The 22,468-nt window shown below is 39.0% G+C and overlaps 1 protein-coding gene across 1 annotated transcript in view; it reads right to left on the bottom strand.

The window, feature by feature from the left end:
* Positions 1 to 22,468, bottom strand: part of LOC145984287 (RNA/RNP complex-1-interacting phosphatase homolog) — a 280,792-nt gene that overhangs the window by 231,480 nt on the left and 26,844 nt on the right. Inside the window, exon 2 of the mRNA XM_083117930.1 lies at positions 21,460 to 21,535. Coding sequence (XP_082974056.1) covers positions 21,460 to 21,535 — 76 coding nt within the window. The remainder of the gene's footprint in view (positions 1 to 21,459; positions 21,536 to 22,468) is intronic.

Genomic DNA, 22,468 nt, shown 5'->3' with positions numbered 1-22,468 from the left:
TAAACGTTGCAACGTTGTGAGAAACGACGTATATAAATAACGTCATGACGAAACGAAAAATCGAAGACGAAAATCTCAAGCTTCGCGATTACCTCGCGAAACGCTTCAAAGGTTGGAAATCCGAGAATCGCGGATTCTACGAAGAGAAGAAACGTCAGGATCAACCTGTGATCGATGCCATCAGCAGTCTAGGTAAAGAAATTAAAAGTGTCACGGAACAAAATAAAAATTTGATTAACGAACTCGTACCGCTCGCAGCTAAAAGTTACGCCGTACCCACGCCTATTTCGAGCATTCCTTCGACGCCGTTCGAACTGAAGGATGCACCGGCACGACGTCGAGCCATAGGCAGCACGTCGTCGTCTTCGGATAAAATCGAGTTGGGACCTTTGGCACGAGACTACCTGAGCACGGGGAAATTCGACAAGGATGAAGTGTTCGGATTGTATCCCAGCATGGAAACCAGCGAAGGCGGCGGTGTGGTGTGGAAGATTGGGAAATCGAAGGTGACCTTCGAAGGCAACGACATTAAAGTCAATTTAGGCGACAAGGATAGTTGGACCAGGTATCCGGGTACGGTGGAACTGTGGGAACTCGTCGCCAAAAAGCAGCCGAAAGATTACACCGACGAAGATTACCAAAGTTACAAGGAAATTCTGATCATGACGGATGCCTTGTACCAGAACAACGACGCCTCGCAGAATAGGGTGAAATCGAGCAGCGGCGAGAAGTACAGGAATCTCATCAAACCGATTTGGAACCAGGTCAAAACGGGCAGCGGCGTCAAACGCTACAACACGCTATCCAAAGAATTCGTTTGGGTGGACGACGTTAGGAAACTCGTGGACCGATTGTTGGTGATAGCCGGCGAGGAGAATGCAGGCAACCGTAATTTCTACAACGAGAAGGTTGGCATCGTGGACATGATCAGCACGAAACTTTCCAACTTCATCGTGAACGACGACAAGGGCATAGGTTACCTGATCAAAATCATCAACACACTGCCTCCGAAATTTTGGAACGTGGCCGAAGGAAAGGGACTCGTGAACGACATCATCAACAAGTTACCTTTCGAGATGCATCTACCTGGCTACCAGTACTGCGGACCGGGTACCAAACTCGAGAAAAGATTGGAGAGAGGAGACAAGGGTGTGAATCCGTTGGACGCCGCATGCAAAGATCACGACATCGCCTACAACACCACGCAGACGGATCTGAATGCACGTCACGAAGCAGACAGAAAGTTAGAGCGCGCAGCTTTCGAAAGGTTCGTGAGCAGAGACGCATCGCTGGGTGAACGGGTCGCCGCACTAGGCACCACCATCGCCATGAACACGAAACAAAAATTGGGGTGGGGTATATAAATAACATACAGTAAAAAAAAACAACATGGCTTGCATAACTGATTTGCCACCCGAGCTACTATCTAAAATATTCAAAAAGGTAGTTAACGGAGATGTTAATAAACTTGTAATCTTAGCAAGAACGACGCCGGAATTTCGCATCCCTTGTGAAATGGTTCTCAAGGACCATCTTCGGGGGATCAGCGGCCTGAGGTGCGGTGATCTCAAAATTCTGCTTTCGGCTGCAGGGGAAAAATTGAACGAGAGGTCGGAGGAACTGCACGAGGCGATGCAGGGAAGAAGACGGTATACTGATGATTGGTACAAGTCTATGCAGGAGAAGGAAGATATCACTACGCACATCCTCGCGTTTTCCGAAGCACGGACTTTCTTCCTCTGTTAAAAAAATAATAATATATATACGTGCCAAAAAAAACTTGATATATAAATAACACACATCGTGAAAAAAAATAATCTTCGGTATATATATATATAAATAACACACATCGTGAAAAAAAAAACAATTAAATTTCTCTCTAACACTTTGAAATTTTTTTTGATATGACGACCGAAAAAATAAGTGATCTCCAAGCATTAAAACAAATGCTAAATTTGTCAGTCGGGTATGTAAAAATTCAGGAATTGGAAGTCGACAAACCTTACACGATAACTTCCGGTTCAATCGTTTCTACCCAGTATGGTCCCAAGGTACGCCTGTTGCTCAACGCACAATACAGTCTATTTTTACCGGATCGATACGCTAACATGTTATCCGATGAGAAGCTATCTATTTTAATCGAGAACAAAACTCGAATCGTGTACAAGGGGACAAAGGAACTTCTTGGCAAGAAAACGAAGCACGTAATAGAATTTGTGTAGCGACTGTGGGGCCGTGAAAAAAAAAATCTCAGAATATTTATATATAAATAACATACCGTAAAAAACTACACAAGAAAAAATCTCAGAATATATATATAAATAACATACCGTGAAAATAACACATAGAGCATCAGCATGAAGCCCAAGGGTGTCGTGTACCAGATACCATACTCCAATCTGAAAAATCTAGGTGCCCTCGATGGGTTACTCACCAAAAAACAACGCGAGAAGAAACGTTCTTGCTTGTCGAAAGGACACGGAATGAAATTACTTCTCAGCACACCTCAATTGAAAAGATTGCAGCGTTCGCGGAAACAGCAAAAGATCGGAGGTTTCATATTCAGCATCCCGGCCATCCTGGCAGCATTGGGGGCCGTTGGAAGTTTGGCCGGCGGAAGTGCCGCCATCGCAAAAACCGTCATCGACTCGAAGAAGAACAAGGCCGAGTTGGAAGAACAGAAACGTCACAACCTGGCCATGGAGAAGAAGGGGAAGGGCGTGATGAAGAAGTTTAAAAAAAAGAAACAGAAGCACTCACCAACCGAGACATTGAATCTCTGATCGAACCGTTACAAATCAAACACTTCAGAGGAGTTTTCATGTCCGACTCGTTACCTTCAAGCGTTAAAAGAAGAGAATGCGGAGTAGTCAACTTGGACGGTCAAGAAAATCCAGGCACGCATTGGATATGTTACCACAAAAACGACAATGATAAAGCATTCGTTTTCGATTCTTTCGGAGGTGTTCCACCTGCAAATTTAATTCATTATCTGAAAACGAACAAAACCTCTATATACTACAACGACGAAAGCATTCAAAATTTCGGAGACGTGAACTGCGGCCATCTCTGCCTCTCCGTGCTCGCGTTTCTCTCTAAAATAAATAACCCTACGATCGAGGATTTCAAGAAAGCATTGTGGAACCTCAAACAGCATCACTAGGATGGGCGTGTTCCATCTCACGAGCGAATCTTCAATCTTGAAACTCACGCTGCACGACGACATCGTCTATCCTAAATCCGTGGCTCTGCGTGCATTCTACAGCATGTACCTCATACCCAATGTTACGCAGCACAACAACAAAATTAGCGTCGGAAGCGAACACATCGTCGTCACGCCAGGACAATACAATCTTTCCACTTTGCAAGCTCAATTACCCAAAGGCACATACCTTTCTCAAAATTCGGTCACGCACAGAGTGGAAATCCTGTCCGCGACGGAGACCGTGGACTTGGGCACCATGGGAGAACTTTTAGGTTTCGAGAACGACACAAAACTCGAAGCTGGCATCAAGCACGTAGCAACCAACATTCCTAAATTCTTGGCCATAGAAACTCTGAACGTACACTGTAACGTGGCGGAAGGCATGATCACGAAATCTTCGGACGGATTGTTAGGAAGTCACAAGCAGACGGGAATCATAGCCACGTTCAAACCAAGTTCCGAGTTCATGGAACCGATCATCTACACGCCCTCTTCGCCGATCTATTTTCCAGTATGTCGCAACCGCATAGACGACATAGAGTTGGTGGTGACGAACGAGAAAGGAGACGTGGTGGATTTCGCAGGTGCCACTACGACGGCCATCGTGGAGATCAACGTATAATAAATAACCATACATAGTGAGAATGGAGCAAATCGAAAGTTACGAATTGCAATCTTTCCCTCCCAACCGTCGCACGTTCGCCAATCTGAACGAAGCGAACAGGGAGATCGAATACGACGTGGACGTAGGGGATGGGTTCGTTCATCCTCACAGAGCGGACCTCTACCTTCAATTCGACGTGGTGAAGAAGGAAAGCGGAGACGCGTTTCCTGCAGCAGCAAACTTGATACTCGTGGACAACTTCGTGCCTCACCTGTTCTCGCAGGTGGAGGTGAGGAAACACAACACCGTCATCGACAGAATAGATTATCCAGGCATCACGTCGACGGCAGTGGGAACGTTGAAATTATCCAAAACGGACGCAGCGTACTACCAGGCCGGGGGATTCGAAGCCGGGACCAAAATATCGACGAGAAGTCACACGGTGCTCTTTCCCATGCGTTTGCTGCCGGGTTTCTTCTCGGACTACAAGGAGATCATGTGGAAGGGAGGACTGAGGATCACGTTTCGAAGAGCGGCCAACGACAACGACGCACTGATGCGATACGCTACTTTGGGTCCGGACGGCACCACGCCGATAGCCAACACTCTACCCGAAGCGGCCAAGTGCGTCATCCAAAGCATGGAATTGAGAATGCCGGTGGTGGAATACGAAACAAACTACGCCCTCAAGTACAAAGCGGAGATTTTGAAAAGTCCGCAGGTGTCGATTTACTTTCACGGTTACCAGTGCGTGCAGAAGATGGCGTCGGGAAGTCACATGGAATTCGACGTGACGACGCAGTTCAACAACATACAGTTCGACATGCCAGATTTCGTCGTAGTGCTTTTTCAGACCGGGCGGGACAAGAATCAGGAGAAAGATTCCAGCAAGTTCGACGACTGCAAGATCAAGAACGTTTATCTCAAAAATGGACGCAACGAAGTGTTCCCGCGCGAGAATTACAACCTCGACGTGACCAAAAACGATTACCTCAAACTTTACGAAGCGTTTTCGGCTTACAAACGCGTGACCGAGGGAAGCGTGGACATGTACTACACGCCCAGCGAGTTCAAAGCACGGAGACCCATGACCGTCATCAACACATCTAAGAGAAAGAAGGTTGTGGTCAACGATCGAACCAACATCAAGGTCGTCTGCGAGTTCCACGATGCCTTGCCCGAGGATACCCTATGCAGTGTCATCCTGATTGCAGAGAAGTCCTTCGCCTACGACGTGAAGAACGAGAGGGTCACAGAGCAGTTTTAACAAGTTTTTTAACATCTTTTCTTGCATAATAAGAAATTTTCTGCACTAGCACAATCAGTTACAATAGCACAATACGAATTTCACTAGTTCAGATCAGTTACAAATATCAATTTCATTAGCTATCAGCTACAATATCTTTTTTGCACTATAGCACGAGAGACAATCAGAAAATTTGCACAAAAAAAATTTGTTGTTGTTTTTACACGTGAAAATTAACAATAAAATTTCTTTTTTATCGTTTCAGATGCTGTCGAAACATCAAAAACACATACACACACACTAGAAAAAAAGCATGCAACTTTATTTGTAACACGCACATATTCTCCATCTTCATCAAGAAAATATTATAATAAACATAATTATTTTTATCTATATCTCACAATAAAACTCTATATCCAAAAATATCACAACATCAAATAACACTAGAGTCGTTAGTACACGTTGCATGCATTACGGAGGTCCTCTGTAGGGTTTCATGGAAGTTTGGGGGAAAAAAAAAAAAACACGTGAAACCCTACAGAGGTGCGGTAATCTATAACCGCAGCCATTAGAAAACTTTTACATTTTTGGTTGGGCACCACGCACCCTGGCGAGGTTATAGGGGCCAGGCATCCTAAAAACAACAATTATTATTTTGTTTGTTTGTTTGTGTTACAATACGCGCGTGCGCGCGTGCGTGCGCGTGTGTGCGTGCGTGTGCGTGCGCGGCACATCGTTCCCCCGAGAGAGAGAGAGGTTTACAAAAGTCGCGATATACAAACATTGGCCCCCGGGAGTTGGAAAATTACGATATGGCGCATTCGCTCATTACTGTTCCCAGCTATAAGTTTTTCTCTCTCTCTAGCCCTTGCCAACTAAAAAAAATATAGGTAGGAGTTGGCAACACTGCGAGAAAAAGGTTGCCAGCTCCTTGTTTTAGGTTAGGTTACCCCAAAAACCTTGGTGATTTTTTCGAGTAAGAAGCTAGCAACACTGCGCTATCAAATAGAGCTCATGCCTTACGATAGAAATCCATTAAGGCGAGCTCACCACTTCAGCTCACCACTTGATGTTGCAGAACTCTCTAAACTGGACTACTAATAACGAAAAAATACAATAAAAAAATAATAGTTTTGCGGGTTAAGTGGTAGAGCAGCCACAGGCTGAATTTCTACCACGAGGACTTCACCAACTTATTTGACAAAAACTGTGTTGATATTTTAGTTTCTAATACACATCGCTGTTCGTGCGATAAATTATACAATGCAGTGGCCATTAAGAAGCAGTATATTTGAGATTGGTAAAGTTACGTCAGTCAATATTGCGTATTGTAGCATCACATAGCACGCGTTGCATGAGCGCGAAGAGCGAAGAACGGGTAGGAATTCTGCCTCTGTCGTCTGCTTCAGAAGGCAGGAAGGGTCACATGAACCAATCACGGTAGACCTCTCGTACGCGGGCGTAAGAGAGGCCATTTACGCACGTGCTGTAGAAATCGAAGCTTTCCCTCCAGAAAGGCAGCAAGGAATATAGAGTTCTGTACGCCGAACCTGCTCGGCGTCCGGCCGGGAAAGGCATTGAAAAGAGATGCTAGAACGAGTGTTGAGAGTGGAGCGTTGCAAGAGGATCGCGAAAAATAGCTATTATAATGCCATGAAGGTCAAACATATATGAAATTAGTCACGTTTTACTTTATAATCACAGCATTTAAGCATTTTTGAAATTTTAAATCTGGGAACGCCGGGCGTACTATAACGCTACGCCACTGGAAATGACTGTTATCCGTACCTCAAAATATCACATGAAAAATTAATATTTAATTACTACATCAGAATTCCTTCAAGAACAGCGGACCTCAAACTTCTTTCTCATTCTACCCTTTAGTTGTAACTAAACGTCTAATCCCCACCATATATTTCCTCCGAATAGTAGGGTTTGGGGAAATGTGGTGGGACGTTTTTGATATGTTGGTGCCGTGTATCTACAATAGAGTAAAATGACATTCGGGCTGGATGTGAAAGGTGGTAAACAAATAAACATTACAATCCTACGTTTATTATTTTATTGAGTGTTCCTACGTTTACAATCTTATGATTAGTTAAAAAAAATTAAAATGCGAAAAAACTTGTATGCTAAGAAGTATATTAAAAACATTAATTTTCATATCTATTTTTCCCGAGTTAAACAAAAAGTTAAAAAGTAAACAAAATTAAGTCAAGGACAATTTTTGAGTATTTCATTGTAAATCCTCAGAGTTAGTAGTGAGAAGGATGTGCCTGCATAGCCTGACACAGTTTCTTGAAGCCTGGTTGTGCACTTTAAACTTTCAAACGGAGATTTGGCTCCAAATTCAGTCATTTCGGTACTTGTTTATTAGGTAGACCACGGATTAAAAACTACTCTTCGAGCTGATTGCGTACCCCTTTCAAGTAGTTCATGTACCCCTGGGGTACGCGTACCACAGTTTGAGAACCACTGTTCTACAACATTCACGTGAATCTTCGTGTGGTTTACTTTCGCTGTTGTCTAGATATTCGCAATAGTTTCGTGACTACGTAAGCCCAGTGGCGGCGATTGGGTTCCAAAACCTGGGAGGTGGGGGCAAAAACAGTACATTTCCCTTTGTATATAAGGTTTAGCATAGTGCGTGGGCAAAAGCGGCGAAACGTGGAGGGCAACTGCCCCCCCGGCCCCCCTAATCGCAGCCACTGTATAAGCCTATTAAACTATTGTGAATATCTATAAAGCAAATCACACAAAGATTCACGTGAATGCCCTAGAAGGAATTCTAGGCAGATATCATTTTCAGAATTTGGAATTACACAGCTGTTTTTCGAATGATGAAGTTTCGAAAACGACCTCGCTGGCATCGGCCAAAGGTCCAGCAACCCTTCAACTCATCAACCCCTTATAGACATTGCAGATGTTAAGTTTGGCAATGCAGTAGAAACGATTGTTACCATGGTAACGCACCTTCTTTGATTGATTCTGCATTCTTACGAAAGTGACAAATATTCACTGACAACTCGAAACTCTTGTCGTTCGGAGAAAATTACAAGCAAATTATCAGAGAGATGTTTATATTCATATCAAATGTAACCATACAAAACTCGCAATCGGATAAGTTTCTCCCAAGTTACGAAACGTTGCATGCTACAGCATGGAGCTTTCAGTGGCAGAGGACATCATCCTGGAGCAAAACGCTTCATCATAAGATTCCGATATTTTACGACATCGCCGTCTCTTAGGCTAGGCAAAGAGGCGAAAGTTCATCTCCCAATTAACCTGGCCTCTTCTGCGATCGTTAATCCCAGCGCCTCCTGCAGGCAAGGGAATCGCCGCATTCTGTCAAGAAGGCCTAGGGTGGTGGGGCCTTCAGACGAGCCGACCACTGGTATCTTCATCAACTCCTTTAATATCTTGCCGTTTCCTCAGCGTTTCTTTCTCCTTGGGACTGGGTGCATTTAAATTCCACTACCAACGAGTCACGGGCAGATATTATTTCTCCTTGGCATTTCATCTTTGCTAGCTCTCTCGGATTTTACTGGTTGGGTATAACATGGGTGCCCAGAGGGAGGTTCATGACGTACGTACTCTATATTTCCAGATTCGAGACAAGATCTTCGTGATTAGCCAAAAGTGGCAAAAAAAGGTAAAATAAACCAAATAAATCATCAATAGCCAAAAGTGGCAGAAAAACTAAGTAAAATAAACCAAATCAATCATCAATAGCCAAAAGTGGCAAGAAAACTAAGTAAAATAAACCAAATCAATCATCAATAGCCAAAAGTGGCAGAAAAACTAAGTAAAATAAACCAAATCAATCAAGACAAGAACATCACTATCGAGAGGAGACAATACAGTGTCGAGACTTCAGTGAACTTGGAGCAGTTGGCGTAATTCAAAAATGCTTAACTATGTGACTTACTGGGGTTTACCTTGGGGAATAAATCTCTGTGTTGCTTAACGTGCAGAGACTAGTGTTTTTGGTTATTTTCATATATATTTTTGTGCCTATTATTTCGAGTGTCAAATTGAGAATGACGAGTTTACATATCGGCAGATATTTAAGCAGAATTCTCAATCTACATGGTTATGTCGTTTTACAGGGGGTACAAGGGTAAATCTAGGGCCAAAATGGCAAACTGGACGTTTGGAGGGGAAAACATTAGGGTGTGTGTGGTTAAATCACTGGATATCGGAACGAGAACGAGAGAATCCTTAGCATCTTGAGACAAGACGAAGAATGGGTGGTGTTTCACGAGATGAGGACTACACTGTACCAACTTCAGTTTAACATTGGTACCATCTGTACTTCAACTCCACACAGTTATCAGACATATCATTTACATTCTTAGATATTCGTATTTATCAAATCGAGTTTTTTTCGCAATTCCAAACTGAAACCAAGGGTCTCCCCGAAAGTGTAGTGGTTAACACTGCAGATCTGTAGTCAAATAGTTCCAGGTTAGAGCCAAGATGAGTTGCATTGCTGTGGTGTGGATCTCACTTTAAAAAAATGTAGGTCCAATCCTGATTATCTTACCGTGGCATTTTTGTACTGCTTTATCGTACATATACATATATTAGGACTGAGCCGATACCTATGTTCGGAAAGTATCGGTTGGATTTTATTAACCGATACCGACTGGTGTTTCTCCGGCGTTTTGATCATTCGCAAGGTCCACAAAAATGTAGCGCAACACTTTCGCGGAGTCCAATTATCCTGTTAAGTTATGCAAAATTTCATTTCATTTTTTACCAATATTATTTGAAAGAAATTATATTTTGTGATTACATAACCGGTATTTTTATATTATGTGTAATTTCTCAATATTTTAAAACACAACTTTGGTAAATTAATGCTTATAATTGGAGTGAAATACTCACCCACTAGTAATTATTAACCAATATTTTGAACAACTTTTATTTGTTACAATATACAAGCATCGGTATCGGTAGAAATCGGTAAGAGTATCAGTTGAAAGTGATATCGGCTCAACTATAATGCATGTGTGTGATGGAAAGGGGTTAGAACATTTTTCGGGGTTGTCTTTCAAGCCTCCTGATGGAAATTCAAAACAGTCTTCTCTGCTATGGCGCGTCTGTAGTACGATTTACGCATCACCTCACTTCACGAGGTCAAACGAGGGGGAAAGATCGCGTTCTCAGAGTACAGACACCTGTGGCGGAGAGTATAAAGCGGCCATGATTAGTGTGGCGACAACTTGGTAAATTCCCAAGAAAATCCGATTAGGCGTTGGGGTCCGTCCGTGACTTCCCATGCGTTGATAAAGACGTCCGAAGGCACCTTGTAGCACAAGGGCCTTGAAATATGGATATAACTGAAAGGGGAGAACAGAAACCAGTGGAAATTGGTAGAGGAGACAAACTGACAGCCACATCAGTGAGTTTATCATCCTTCTATGTGGTCGGGCTTTCAAATATTTCCCCTAAGAAGTAGGTTTCAATATTTCGCACGAGTGATGGGATGGATTTGGTGTTGAATTATCAGTATAAATACTCGTGGTGAGCAGCTGTCTTGAAATGTCAGTTCAGCTGACATCACTTTAATCTGTACACTTACAAAATAAATATAAATAAATTCAGTTTAAAATTGTTGTTTTGTCCAATTTTATCGAGAACTTGACATCAGATTTCCTTATAGAAAAGGGAATAATATGTATTACACTGTAAAAAAAAATACACTTCTTGTCCACTTTTGGTACACTTTCTTGCATATAATATGCACAAGATGTGTACTGAAGGTGTTGCAAAAGTGTACTTAAAGTGTTCTAGATGTGTGCGACCCGAAATGACGAAATTTTGTACACTTGTTGCACACTTTGGGGACACATTCAAAGTTGTGTGCACTTCTTCAACGCTTTCTGTACACTTTTGTTTAAAGTAAGTCTGTACACTTCTTGTACACTTTGTAGCACATGATTTCATTTTGTGTTGTTGGTCATATCGATTGTCATTTTATACTTTTTTGACAAATTAATATCTTATGAACATAAATCAATTTCATTATATAAAGCAGTAACACATATAAAATGTCACATCACAATTGGTGCCACCCATGCATGTACGTACAAGCCACTAATATTTTATTATTGGTACATTGTTTGTACACTGTAAAAATAATACCCGTTTTGTCATTTTTGGTGAACTCTCTTCGATAAAAATGTTAGGGAACGTTAAGTGTAGCAGAGATGTACAGTGGGATCCATGAGTATTATCGTGCAAATTGTCCATGACTATTTTCATTAATATTTCTCTTACATCCTATGTGTTTTTAAGCGATGGATTTTTATGTATGCTGGTGAAGAAGTTGTCAACAGCTTGTTTTGAGTTTTCTTTTAATTCTTGAAGCTCTTATTGGGTCAAATAAAGTGCACGAACATGGTGATGGACAATTTGCAAGGTAATACTCATGGATCCCACTGTACGACCCGATTATTAAATTATTATATTAAGCACAGGATTTTAAGAGTAAGATTTGACCTATTGCCCTTCAGCCATAGAAAGTTAAAATTTCCGTTTTATTAGTGTTGTTATCAATGTTCTATTATTGGGAAGAAAGGTTTCGGTACACTTCACATCTGTTTGTTCTTGTGTTCATCGTAAGAACTATTGAAAATATTGCGGCATGTTTATACATTTTAAAATATACCAGGAAAAGAGCGCTGGTTATTATCATTACCTTACAAACAATAAAATTGACATTGAATTGAATATACTTTGGAGTTGTTAACAAGTATAGACTACCGTACGTTCATTAGATAGAAACTGGATTCGCCTCGCTTCTTTTTATAGGTATACCGTATTGGCCCGAATATAAGCCGCACATTTTAACCAAATTTCAATTGTCATTTGTTCAATTGTCATAGTTATTTGTCTTTTTATTCTTTTTAACGATGCACAGATATGAAAGACCACAACGAGCTACGACGAAAGTGGTCCCGAGATCGAATCCCGGACTGGAGATGGGTGCGTGTCTCTTCATCAATTTCATCACTCATCCTCATCGTCGCGATTAGCCAAAAGTGGAAGTGATACGAAGCTAAATAACAAAAATAAAATCAAAACAGGAAATTTTCCCCAGAGTCCCAACTTATGGTTATTTTGGTTCTAAGTTTATTCTTACTCTTCCACCTGCTCGCTACTGAAAAATTCTGGACAAACAACCCCTCATGACTCACCACCGTAACGGTACATCTTGAGAGGCGTGAGGGGTTGAAGACAACTTTCGCAATCGCCGGAAGCATTTCGCTTGGTTGGCGTCTTCTCGCGACACGTGTTTCAGTAGTGCTTCATTTCGCATTGTGTACTGGTGTATTGTAGTTCTGTGCAGATTCAGGAGAGAACGAACTACCACCACAGATTTTCGGAGTAAGAAAAGTAAGTATTTATGCATGTTTTCTACAATTTCATTTTATATGTTTCTTTGTTCGCTGAAATTCTGATTTAACTGCCTAATTATAAACGCGCGAATAAAGGAAAGAACCTGGTCAGACCCAACGATTACACCAAAATGGGAGATTAGCTTCAGGGCCCATTATTTACCATACCATAATACAGTGGCGTACGCAAGGGGGGTTACCGGGTTTAACCGCCCCCCTTGAGCTTTTGAAATATTATGGAAATTGTTGTAGAAAAATTAAAAATGGCTAATTTATCCCAGTCAAAGATCTGCGACAGTAATAATAATAATAATGATAATAATAATAATAATAATTTGAATTATTATTCCCATGCAGCATGAAGAAAAACACAACATTCCAAACACAATCTAAGCGGACGCAAAGTTCAATTTTGCAATTATTTTTTTTTGCAAAAAGTCGCGCAGTGACGTGCGAGAATTGTGAAAATTCCTTGCTTCGTTGCAGTGTGCCGAGTCTGCCGACCTTATTGCAAACATTCTTCCCGGTACTGATTTCACATCCCCTTGTGAACTCCTCAAGTGATGCTGAGTCTACATCCACATCATTAAATAATGTTGAAGAAGTGCTTTGTGAATCACCTAGAAGTGATAAATGTGTTGGAATGTCTATAAACTTACTTTTCAACGAAAACATAGACTCAATGGAATTTAGCAACATGTATTCTCGCGCTTCATCATCATCCTGGGCGAGTTCCATAGGTAAAGGTAATGTAGATTCCCCCGTACATATAGCACCGTGCCATGAAGGCACACGTAGTGGTGTGGCGGGCCCCTAAGATTCTCGATCTCGAACTATTTTTGCAGGTGATGTGAAATTTTGTTCTATTTCTTTCATAAATAGCAGCTGCATTAGTAGTAATTATTATTAGTAATTTAACTAATTAATTAATTATAAGAATTATTAATTAATTAATTATAAGAATTATTAATTAATTAATTATAAGAATTATTAATTAATTAATTATAAGAATTATTAATTAATTAATTATTATTATTAAAGTATAATAAAACAATGGTAATGTGAATTTGTAGAAAGTTTTCGAAAGAACACCCCCCTTGATGAAATCCTACGTACGCTACTGTCATAATAGTTTCACATTAAGCTGCGTTGTTATCTAAATAGTTGCAAGAACTAAGTTATGTGTTAGGTGAGAGTTCAATGCTTCCTTGCTTTTGTTCTCTGCCTATTTCATTTATTTTTGTCATTGCGGACAATTCCAGTGCCGTGAAGCAAATATACAGGCATATAAAATTTGAAAATGGCAGAAAGCACACTTTTTCTCTCTCGCGGTGACTTGACCCCTCATTCTCTTTTTGGAATAAAAAAAACTGCCTTCTCATTCCTCTCTCCCTTTTGTTTGTAACGTTTTTGTCAATTTCTTTTCCGTTAAAGATTCCCATCTTCATTTCTCATTTTAGTATCTCTTCCTTCCTGTTTATTTCCTCTGTTTTCGAGCATTCATTTCCCTATGTTTACCCTCACATTTTCGGCCTGTTTCTTCTTTATTCTCTCTCTCTCTTTGTTATTATTCCTCTTCCTTGCCTGCCTCTTTTCGCTTGCTTTGCTTCTATATTTCTCTCTCTCTCTCATCTATTTCTTTCTCCATTTTTATATTTCTTTCTGTCTTTTTCTATTTCTGTTTGTTCTTTTCTACTTGTTCCTCTTTCTCTCTCTCTTTACTATCTCCACAGAGATATATATCATTCTCTCCAATTCTTGCTTCTATATTTCGCTCGTTTTTCTATTGCTTTATCTCTCTTGAGTTTCTCTATTTCTCTCTCGCCCGCCTGTCTCTGACTCGGCCTCTTTCCTCTCTTGTCCTCGGTCTCCCTCCCGATGGCTGATTACGTCATTGGCTTGTAATCAAAGGATCTCGGGTTCGATACCTGCTGCAGACACATTGCGCAGTGGTTGGGATCACGCTTTAAACTATAGGCCCGTTCCGACCAACCTATTTGTACATAAAGTGTAGTTAAAACCAACAATTCAAACAATTCTCTTCTCCTCCTCTCTCTCTTCACCGTGTGTGTGTGCCCGACTCGCTCCTTTATCTTTATCTGTCTCTTTTCTCTTTCCTTCATTCTCTGTCTGACTTTAATTCTATTCCTTTCTCACATTCTCTGCCGCTTCTTCCATATCCCTTTCTTTTAATTCTTTTAAAACACTTTTTCTTATGTGGAGATGTTGGAAATATTTACATCATGTTCGCATGTCATCATAAGAAAGAAGTGCTTTAAAGGAGAGAAAAAATAGATGAAAGAAGCGGCAGAGAATATGAGAAAGGAAGAGAATTGAAGAACCGGACAGAGAGTGAAGGAAAGAGAAGAGATACATAGACATACACCGAAGAGGAGGGGGGGAGCGGAATGCAAGAACCGAGGGAGAGGGTAAAGGGAAAAAATAAGAGTACATGGGAGAGAGATAAATAGGGAAGCGAGAGAGGGGGGAAAGAAATATGGAAACGAACGAGAGGCATTTACACATTCTGAATGTTTTTTTTTTCTTTTAGAAAAGAGGAGTAGGCGTAATAAAAATCTAGAATATCTTAACCTTATATATGTGAAAGATAAGAAATATTATATTAAAAAATCCATGAATGCTAGAGACAATGGTTCTATCAGTGGCGTGCGCACATTCTTTTGTGGTCCGTCCTCATTTTGCCATCTTTTCGTACGTCTGGCGTTCTTCTTTTTTTTTTAAGTACAGGCGAAAGGGTGTTATAACCCCCACCAATAACTCTCCTTGGGCGCGCCACATTAGCACGCAATATTAATTGGATATTTTCCATATCCAGTGTAGTTTCAAGAACTAGACAATGGATAATATCGAATTAACATTCCATACTAACATCACTTTAAACAATAAAAAAAAATATATATCACTCATCTTAGTAATAAGAATGAAATGATCATCCTAGGACTTTATAAAAAAAAATATTTTTAAATGCTACTTGTCTGTTGTTCATTATTCTTAACTGTGCCATTAAATTGATATACTCAACTAGTATTTTGTTTTGATATCACTAGTTCTCATGCAAAAGTTTCTTTTATTATTATTCTTAAGGCACCTATTGTTCCTGTCATGAAGACAAGAGAGAAATATTCAGAAGCTATTGTCGTGCAGAGAATTGTGAGGCATATGATTCAACTGAAGAAGGATTATTCTGTGCTTATTGTGGATATCTACCCACCAAGGATGCAAAAGGTAAGTGTGTGTTACATATTGTTATCTGAAACATGAATATTTGCATTTCCAAATCAATCAGTGATAAGAAATCTCACTTTCCGTAGACAATTTACCATGATAAAAGTATTCCTCGTGTTTGAAATTTGGACTTGCGAGTTAACAAATATAAATAGAAGAAGTTAAAGTTGAATTAATTTAAACTGTCTTCAGAATATATTTCCTTCGCTTCAACATTAGGTACATTTAAGGCTCAGATTTATTAAACTGCTTGACGCAACATCAATGTGGCATATCAAAAGGGGGTTGGTGGGGGTCACAACTTATAACCACCTCTTTTGCTCAGTATTCCTTAAAAAATGTTGGAAAAAAACATCAAAGGCAGAAAAAATGGCAAATTGAGGGCTCATTAATAAAAATAAGCATATGTACCCCTCCTCCTTTCGAAAATCCTGATAACTCATAACATCACTCACAATCTGAATAGCTTCTTATTGGATGACATAATGATCAGATCTTAACCCCCTCATACCTTTGATACCATCTTTATAAATGAGACTTAGGTTAATTCAATATGCTTAACTCTTAAGGTTTGTAGGCTGTCTGTCTGTCTCTCTCTCTTTCAGTAGTGGAATTCTCTTGTGGAAAATTATTTTTATACTCATAGATGTTATAGATAAGGATATCATGTCAATTTTGCTGTTTAATTTTGCTTTCATACTTCTTAATGTGCAATAACTATATCTTGTCTCTTTTATTTTATTTTATCTATTTGTGCATATTACCTCTTTTTATGCTTCCTTTCAAAAGTGTCTGTAGCAATGCCTATTATCCTAATGACATGTGGAATATGCATTTTTAAGTCATAAAGTAATTTTGGCTCTAAATTTTTCCTACCACCTTTAAATACAAACTGTCATCCACAGATGGAAAATCCAGAATACACCACTCTAAATATTTTTTTGTGCAAGTGATAAATTATTTTAAGTAACTTAACTATACAAAAATAATGGCCAACACGAGAAACAGTCATGTATATTCTCTTTCACTTTCTTAATTGCTTGAGATATGGAATGGTATTTTTTTCTGTTAACATACAAACTTTTATACACATCAAAGACTTGGAAATTTAATTAATACAATGACATTTAGTCATGGAAAGTGGTAGAGGAGCAGAGAGAACTCTTTCTCCTCTTATTTGTTTTTCTTTTTGTTTCATCCTTTTTTTCTCTTTTCTTTCCACTTGCTTTCTCTATTCAGCATCTCTCTTTGTCAGAGAGAGAAATAGACTCCTTCCCTCACTCATGTCTTTTATTCCCTCTTCTCCTTTATCTCTCTCTCCCTCTCTGTGTCTCTCACTGGATTTGTCATTTTTCTTCTCTCCAACACACACACATATGTATGAGAGTGTGTGTCTCATTTAGAGAGAAATATGTGTGTGTGTGTGTCATCTTCCCTTTCTCTCTTTCTCCTCTCCCTTTTTCTCTCACTGCATTTCTTCCATTTTTCTTCTCTCCTAGAGGGAGACAGAGAAATATGTGTGTGAGACAGTCATCCTTTCTCTGAAGGAACAGAAAAAGGAAAGAGAGAAGGAAGAAAAGAGTAAGGAGGGGAGAGTGAGCCCTCCGTCTGCCTTTCTCTCTTCCTCTCAAATTTTCTATCCTTTTGTGAGGGAAAGAGAGGTGGTGGGATGGGAAGGAGAAAAGAGTGAGAGGGGGAGGGAAGAGAAGAAAAGAGAGATAAGTTATGAAGATTGATTGATTTAGTTTATTTTACTTCGCGTTTTGTGCCTCTTGGCTAATTTGCGAAGATGGGGATGAGTGATGAAATGATGAAATTGATGAATGGACATTCACAAACAACCAAGCCCGACCAGGATTCGAACCCGGGACCCTTGGCGTGATGTGCTAACCACTCGGCCACAGGGTCGGGCATAAGTTATGAAGAGTTTCCAATTGTAATTCATGTACAAATTACATAATTTAAAACCATGCATTCTCTTCATCTGTTTTAGTCTCACATAAGTTCCTAATTATTATATTTTCAAAGCTCCAAGTAATGTTCCTCTGTGATAAAGTGTTGACTGTTTCACATTCATATTATATGATATAAACAGGAAAAATTAGTCTTGTATTTTTTAAATCAATTTTTTATGTATAGGATAAACGTTTATGAACAGAAAAGTAATATAAATGAACTAAATTGAGTATGCTATATCTTTAATCACTTTGTTTTGGCTTATAAGTATATTTCAGAATCTGTCTCCTCTATAGTTTTACAAAGAATATAATTGCTATTATATTTACACCACCTGGGTATGGTAATATTTTCCCACTGCTAATTTAAATAAACCTTGAATGTTCTCTGTTTCATACCAGTAAATATGGTATTTGTTTTGTTTTACAGTAACTTCACATCAATATTTTCTTGGCCCTGTGCAAAGACATGCAACATAAAGGAGAAAGTGCTCTTGTGATGAGTTTCGGGTTCAAGTCTGGCCTGTATAGGAGTATTTTTGTGTACCCGTCTTCATGCATCAAAGGTAAGCGCATACAAACTTTAATTGCTGTAGTTGAGGGGAGGAACAGTGAAAGTAATATACTAAAGGTTTAGAAGTTGACAAGTTGGATTCTAAATATTTTGTAGTCATTAGTAAAATAGAAGAGCTGAATTCTTGGTTACTGTTGTTGTCTTTAATGTGAGTGGTTCTTGGTTTGAACTCTTTGGAGTTCCAAAGTTCTGTATTAACCCAACATCATAACAGTTGGGGAGCTACATGCAATAAATAAAATACTGTGAGCTTGAACACCAGTAACACTGCTGATGGTACACAATGCGTTAAGCACATATTATCCAATGAAAAGCTGTCTGTCTGGCAGGCCTTGACCCCTCAAAGGGATGTGGAGTCATGGAATTTAGTGTAGGTAAAAGGGAAGCAAATTGGTACAGGGATCTGCTTGAATGTCAAAGCATTGTGTTCTTGGGTCATGGCAGATATTAAATAAGTCAAATTTAATGTCAGTGTACAACAGCCATTTGAGGGCATTGTTCTACCATGTATTTTTTTCTTTTTTTGTGGGTTGATGCATAGTTAATTCTCATTGCGAGAGAGAGATTGTTTTAATTGGATAATACTTGATCAGGAATAAATGTGATGTTTTGTAATTAAATTCAAGAAAAAAATATGATATTTATGCATGCTTCATTTATTTTCAGGAATTATCACCATTTGGTAACAAAAGATTTTGAGAAAGAAGGACCCTATCTAGCACTATTAGTGGAAGGAATGTTGTCCCGGTAGCTGCAGATGCTAGAAAGTGCAGTCTGCCACTTTACGAACATTTATCTATGCACTTATTGACATATACTATAGTTTTGAATTAGACTACCCCAAAAGTTGTGCTACATGTATGGTATTAATCCAGTATATGTATACTATTAGGCCATAAAGACAGACTGTCACCTCAAGTCATCTATCTTATGTGAGAAGTTCAAGGATTGAAAGCAGACTATGCATTAAGTACCAGTGTATCTGTGACAAACAATAAATGTTCTGTCTCAGGATCTTCTGTATCATTTGTTACTATGAATTGCACCTAAGTTTCTCTTATTGTTCATTAGCAACAATGGTGTGGTGATTGAAAATGGTATTCATAGTGTTTCTGTGTTTTATATTCATTTTAGGTTACAGGTTGTTGATTTTTTCTGTTTAATGACAATGCTTCTTTACTCCTGCATCATTTATTTTTTGTTCATAATTGAATTTTTTTCCTATTTGGTTTATTCTTGAGATTGTTAATCTGCATGTATACACGATAAGGCATAAACATGTAGATTAAATGAGAAGGAAAATTTATTTACTTTCTTTCTTCAGCTATGATCTCTCATTTTGTGCAAAAGTTATTTTCAATATCTCCTGAAAGTGTCATTTCAGTTTCAATATTCAATTCAAAATTTGCACATATAACCAACCATGAACTCACAAGGTCATGCCACTTTGAAGCAGAAAGGTGTGTTTATATATGCACAAATGTGAACAAGCTCAATTTTTTAATTAAATATAGCTTAGCACCCCCATTACCCTGCACTAGAGAAATTTACACTAAGCTCCCTCCGCCTAAAATATTACAGTACTGATAAATTATTTCGTTGTGTACTAAGAAGTGTTTTCAGCATGTTCTAAATGTGGGAAGTGGACTATAAATGATAAAATAATTTCTAGAATGCACTTAACACACTTGCAGAATATATAATATTGACAATATTCCTTTCCATCACTTTTTCAGCATATACAACACTTCTAAAGCACATTAAATGTGAAGTGCTTCAAGAGAGTGTTTGAAAAGTGAAATATTTTTTACAGTGGAGAAATGTATTGGAACTTTTCCCTTGCAGGTATGCAAGAAAAGAAAAAAATTGATGCATTTCAATGTGTCACTCTACACACTAAAGATGCATCAAATTTTTTGACTCCAACGACACGTTGGAGTCAAAATATCCACTTAAATGTGTCATTTGACACATTTATTTCGATGCATTTAGGTGCATCTTTCAGTTTGATGCATTTTTAATGTGTCATTGGAGTCAAAAAAATTACGCACTTTTGTGTGTCAATTGACACACTTTGAGTTCTGTGTGAAAGTTGTTGCTTTTTCCTCCTTCAATTGTCAAGTTAAATGTGACTCAACTGTATTTTTATTCTAGAAACTAAGTATGAGTACTGAATTGCGATATATCTCATGTGAGCAAGAAGTGCTTTCAATGTGTTCTGAAAGTGTCGCTCAAGTATTTTCACAAGTGTTCCAAATGTGTAAAGTGTACCAGAAGTGATCAAAAGTAGTTTCTGCAGCACACTTCTTACACACTTTTGGGACACATTTACATTGGAAGCACTTCTTGCACACTTCCTGTACACTTCTTTTGCTGCACTTTTTGTACACTTCCTGTACACTTTTGAAGCACTTCCTGTACACTATTGAAGCACTTCCTGTACACTTCTTGTGCACATTTAATGTGTACAAGAAGTGATCAAAAGTAGTTTCTAGGAAGTGTTCCAAAAATGTGCAGAAAGTGTATTTTTTTTTACAGTGTACGGGGATAGAGAGATAAAGAAAAAGAGGGAGGGGTAGAGAGAAAAGAGAGATTTCTCCCTCTCTCCCCCTCGAGAGTAGAAAGAGGAGGAGGGGGAGAGAGAGAGGGGGGGATGAGGTATAAAGTAAGAAAGGAGAGGGGGAGAGAGAAAAAGAGAGATGAGGTATTACACGAATCAACTTCTTTATCACTGTCTCCTGGTTGAGAAGACTGGAGAAATGACTGTTTTGAAAGTATTAACGGCCATCATAAAGTTAACACTAATTAATGTTATTTTAATGATTCAGTTTATAAAAAATATTCTGCACTCAAAAGCAATTTATAATCATTCTCTTTCTTTATTCACGATAAAAACAGTCCAATTTAAATAAAGAAACGTTTGATTCCCTTTTTTGTAAATTAACAGGCAGACCGTTAAATTTTAACGGTAAAATATTGTAAATTTTACGGAAACTCCTAAAAGGGCCGAGGGTTCCCAGTTTGCCCATAAGTAGTCCAGAAAAATGTCACAGCTCTGAGATCTGTTCCATTAAAATATCAAAATCCACTGAACATTGAGTTGGAGAAGTCGTTATCATCCCCTTTAGATCTTTTCATTGTTGCTGTCCATGTGATACCTATTGAGAAAAGTATCAATCTCCTATGCTTGCAACCAAGTTAGGATAAAATAAACTTTACTTACACGTTTCAGCGGCACTTTGAGAGCCATGAAACTTGTTCCAGGTATCTGGCTTCCCATCGGGACGTATGGTTCCCATCTGAAAGTGAGAGAATGAAAGATTTATTGAAAAATTTACATCAAAAATTAATAATGACGAAATTTAAAAGAGAAACAATTCTCAACTTTTGCATTATCAAAATCATCGTATCAAGCATTAAAATCCGAACAACAAAAGTGCCACTACTTCCAAAATAAGAATTGGTAACTTCGCGTTTCTTCCACATTTGAGTAATTGGCGAAGATGATGATGTATGGTTCTCGCATTGGGAATAGAAGATGAATGAATGTGATGTAGATCGATTGATTGATTTCACTTCTCTTTCTCATCGCGTAGATGAGGATGAACGGTGATGAGATGAATAGATGAAAGGACAATCGCAAACACATATGGCCAGTCCCATAGAGGATTATACGTACAGTCAACGGCAAAAATAATGGTAGGCAAACCGCGTCGAAGGTAAACACAACATGGCCGCCACAGAAAATATCCCGGATGGCCGCCACGCATCCCTGATGACTGAATCTAACGTTTCAAAAATGTTTCTGATATATTCCTCCGAGATGTAAGAAAAATGATACGTTCCAGAAACTAGACAATGAAACGAGAACATTGCTATGTTTCAGAAACAAAACTGGGACTTCGTGTGATGCTTTCTGTAACGTCAACGCGAAACCAGAATGTTAGAAACGTAAATGAAAGATTGCAATATTTCTGAAATTTGGTGTGATGTATGGGCTGTCCACCGCTATTTTAATTACTTTTTTACTCTACATCCTGTATTATTTTAAGGAATGCAACTATGTTAGTTCGAAGCAGGCATTGTTCTCTGCTTATTGACGTCATTATTTCAATTCATTGTCATCACAATGCGTAATACAGACCGAATTAAAATGATGGTGGACAATTTGCCTACTGTTTCTTTCGCCGTTGGGTGTACCATGGGTCAAGACGACAGAGCCTCACTAGTCT

This window comes from Lepisma saccharinum, chromosome 1 (assembly GCF_977018435.1).
Source record: "Lepisma saccharinum chromosome 1, izLepSacc3.1, whole genome shotgun sequence".
Classification (NCBI taxonomy): Eukaryota; Metazoa; Arthropoda; class Insecta; order Zygentoma; family Lepismatidae; genus Lepisma; species Lepisma saccharinum.
The sequence above is the reverse complement of the archived record's forward strand: the minus strand, read 5'-3'. Positions and strand labels throughout refer to the sequence as shown.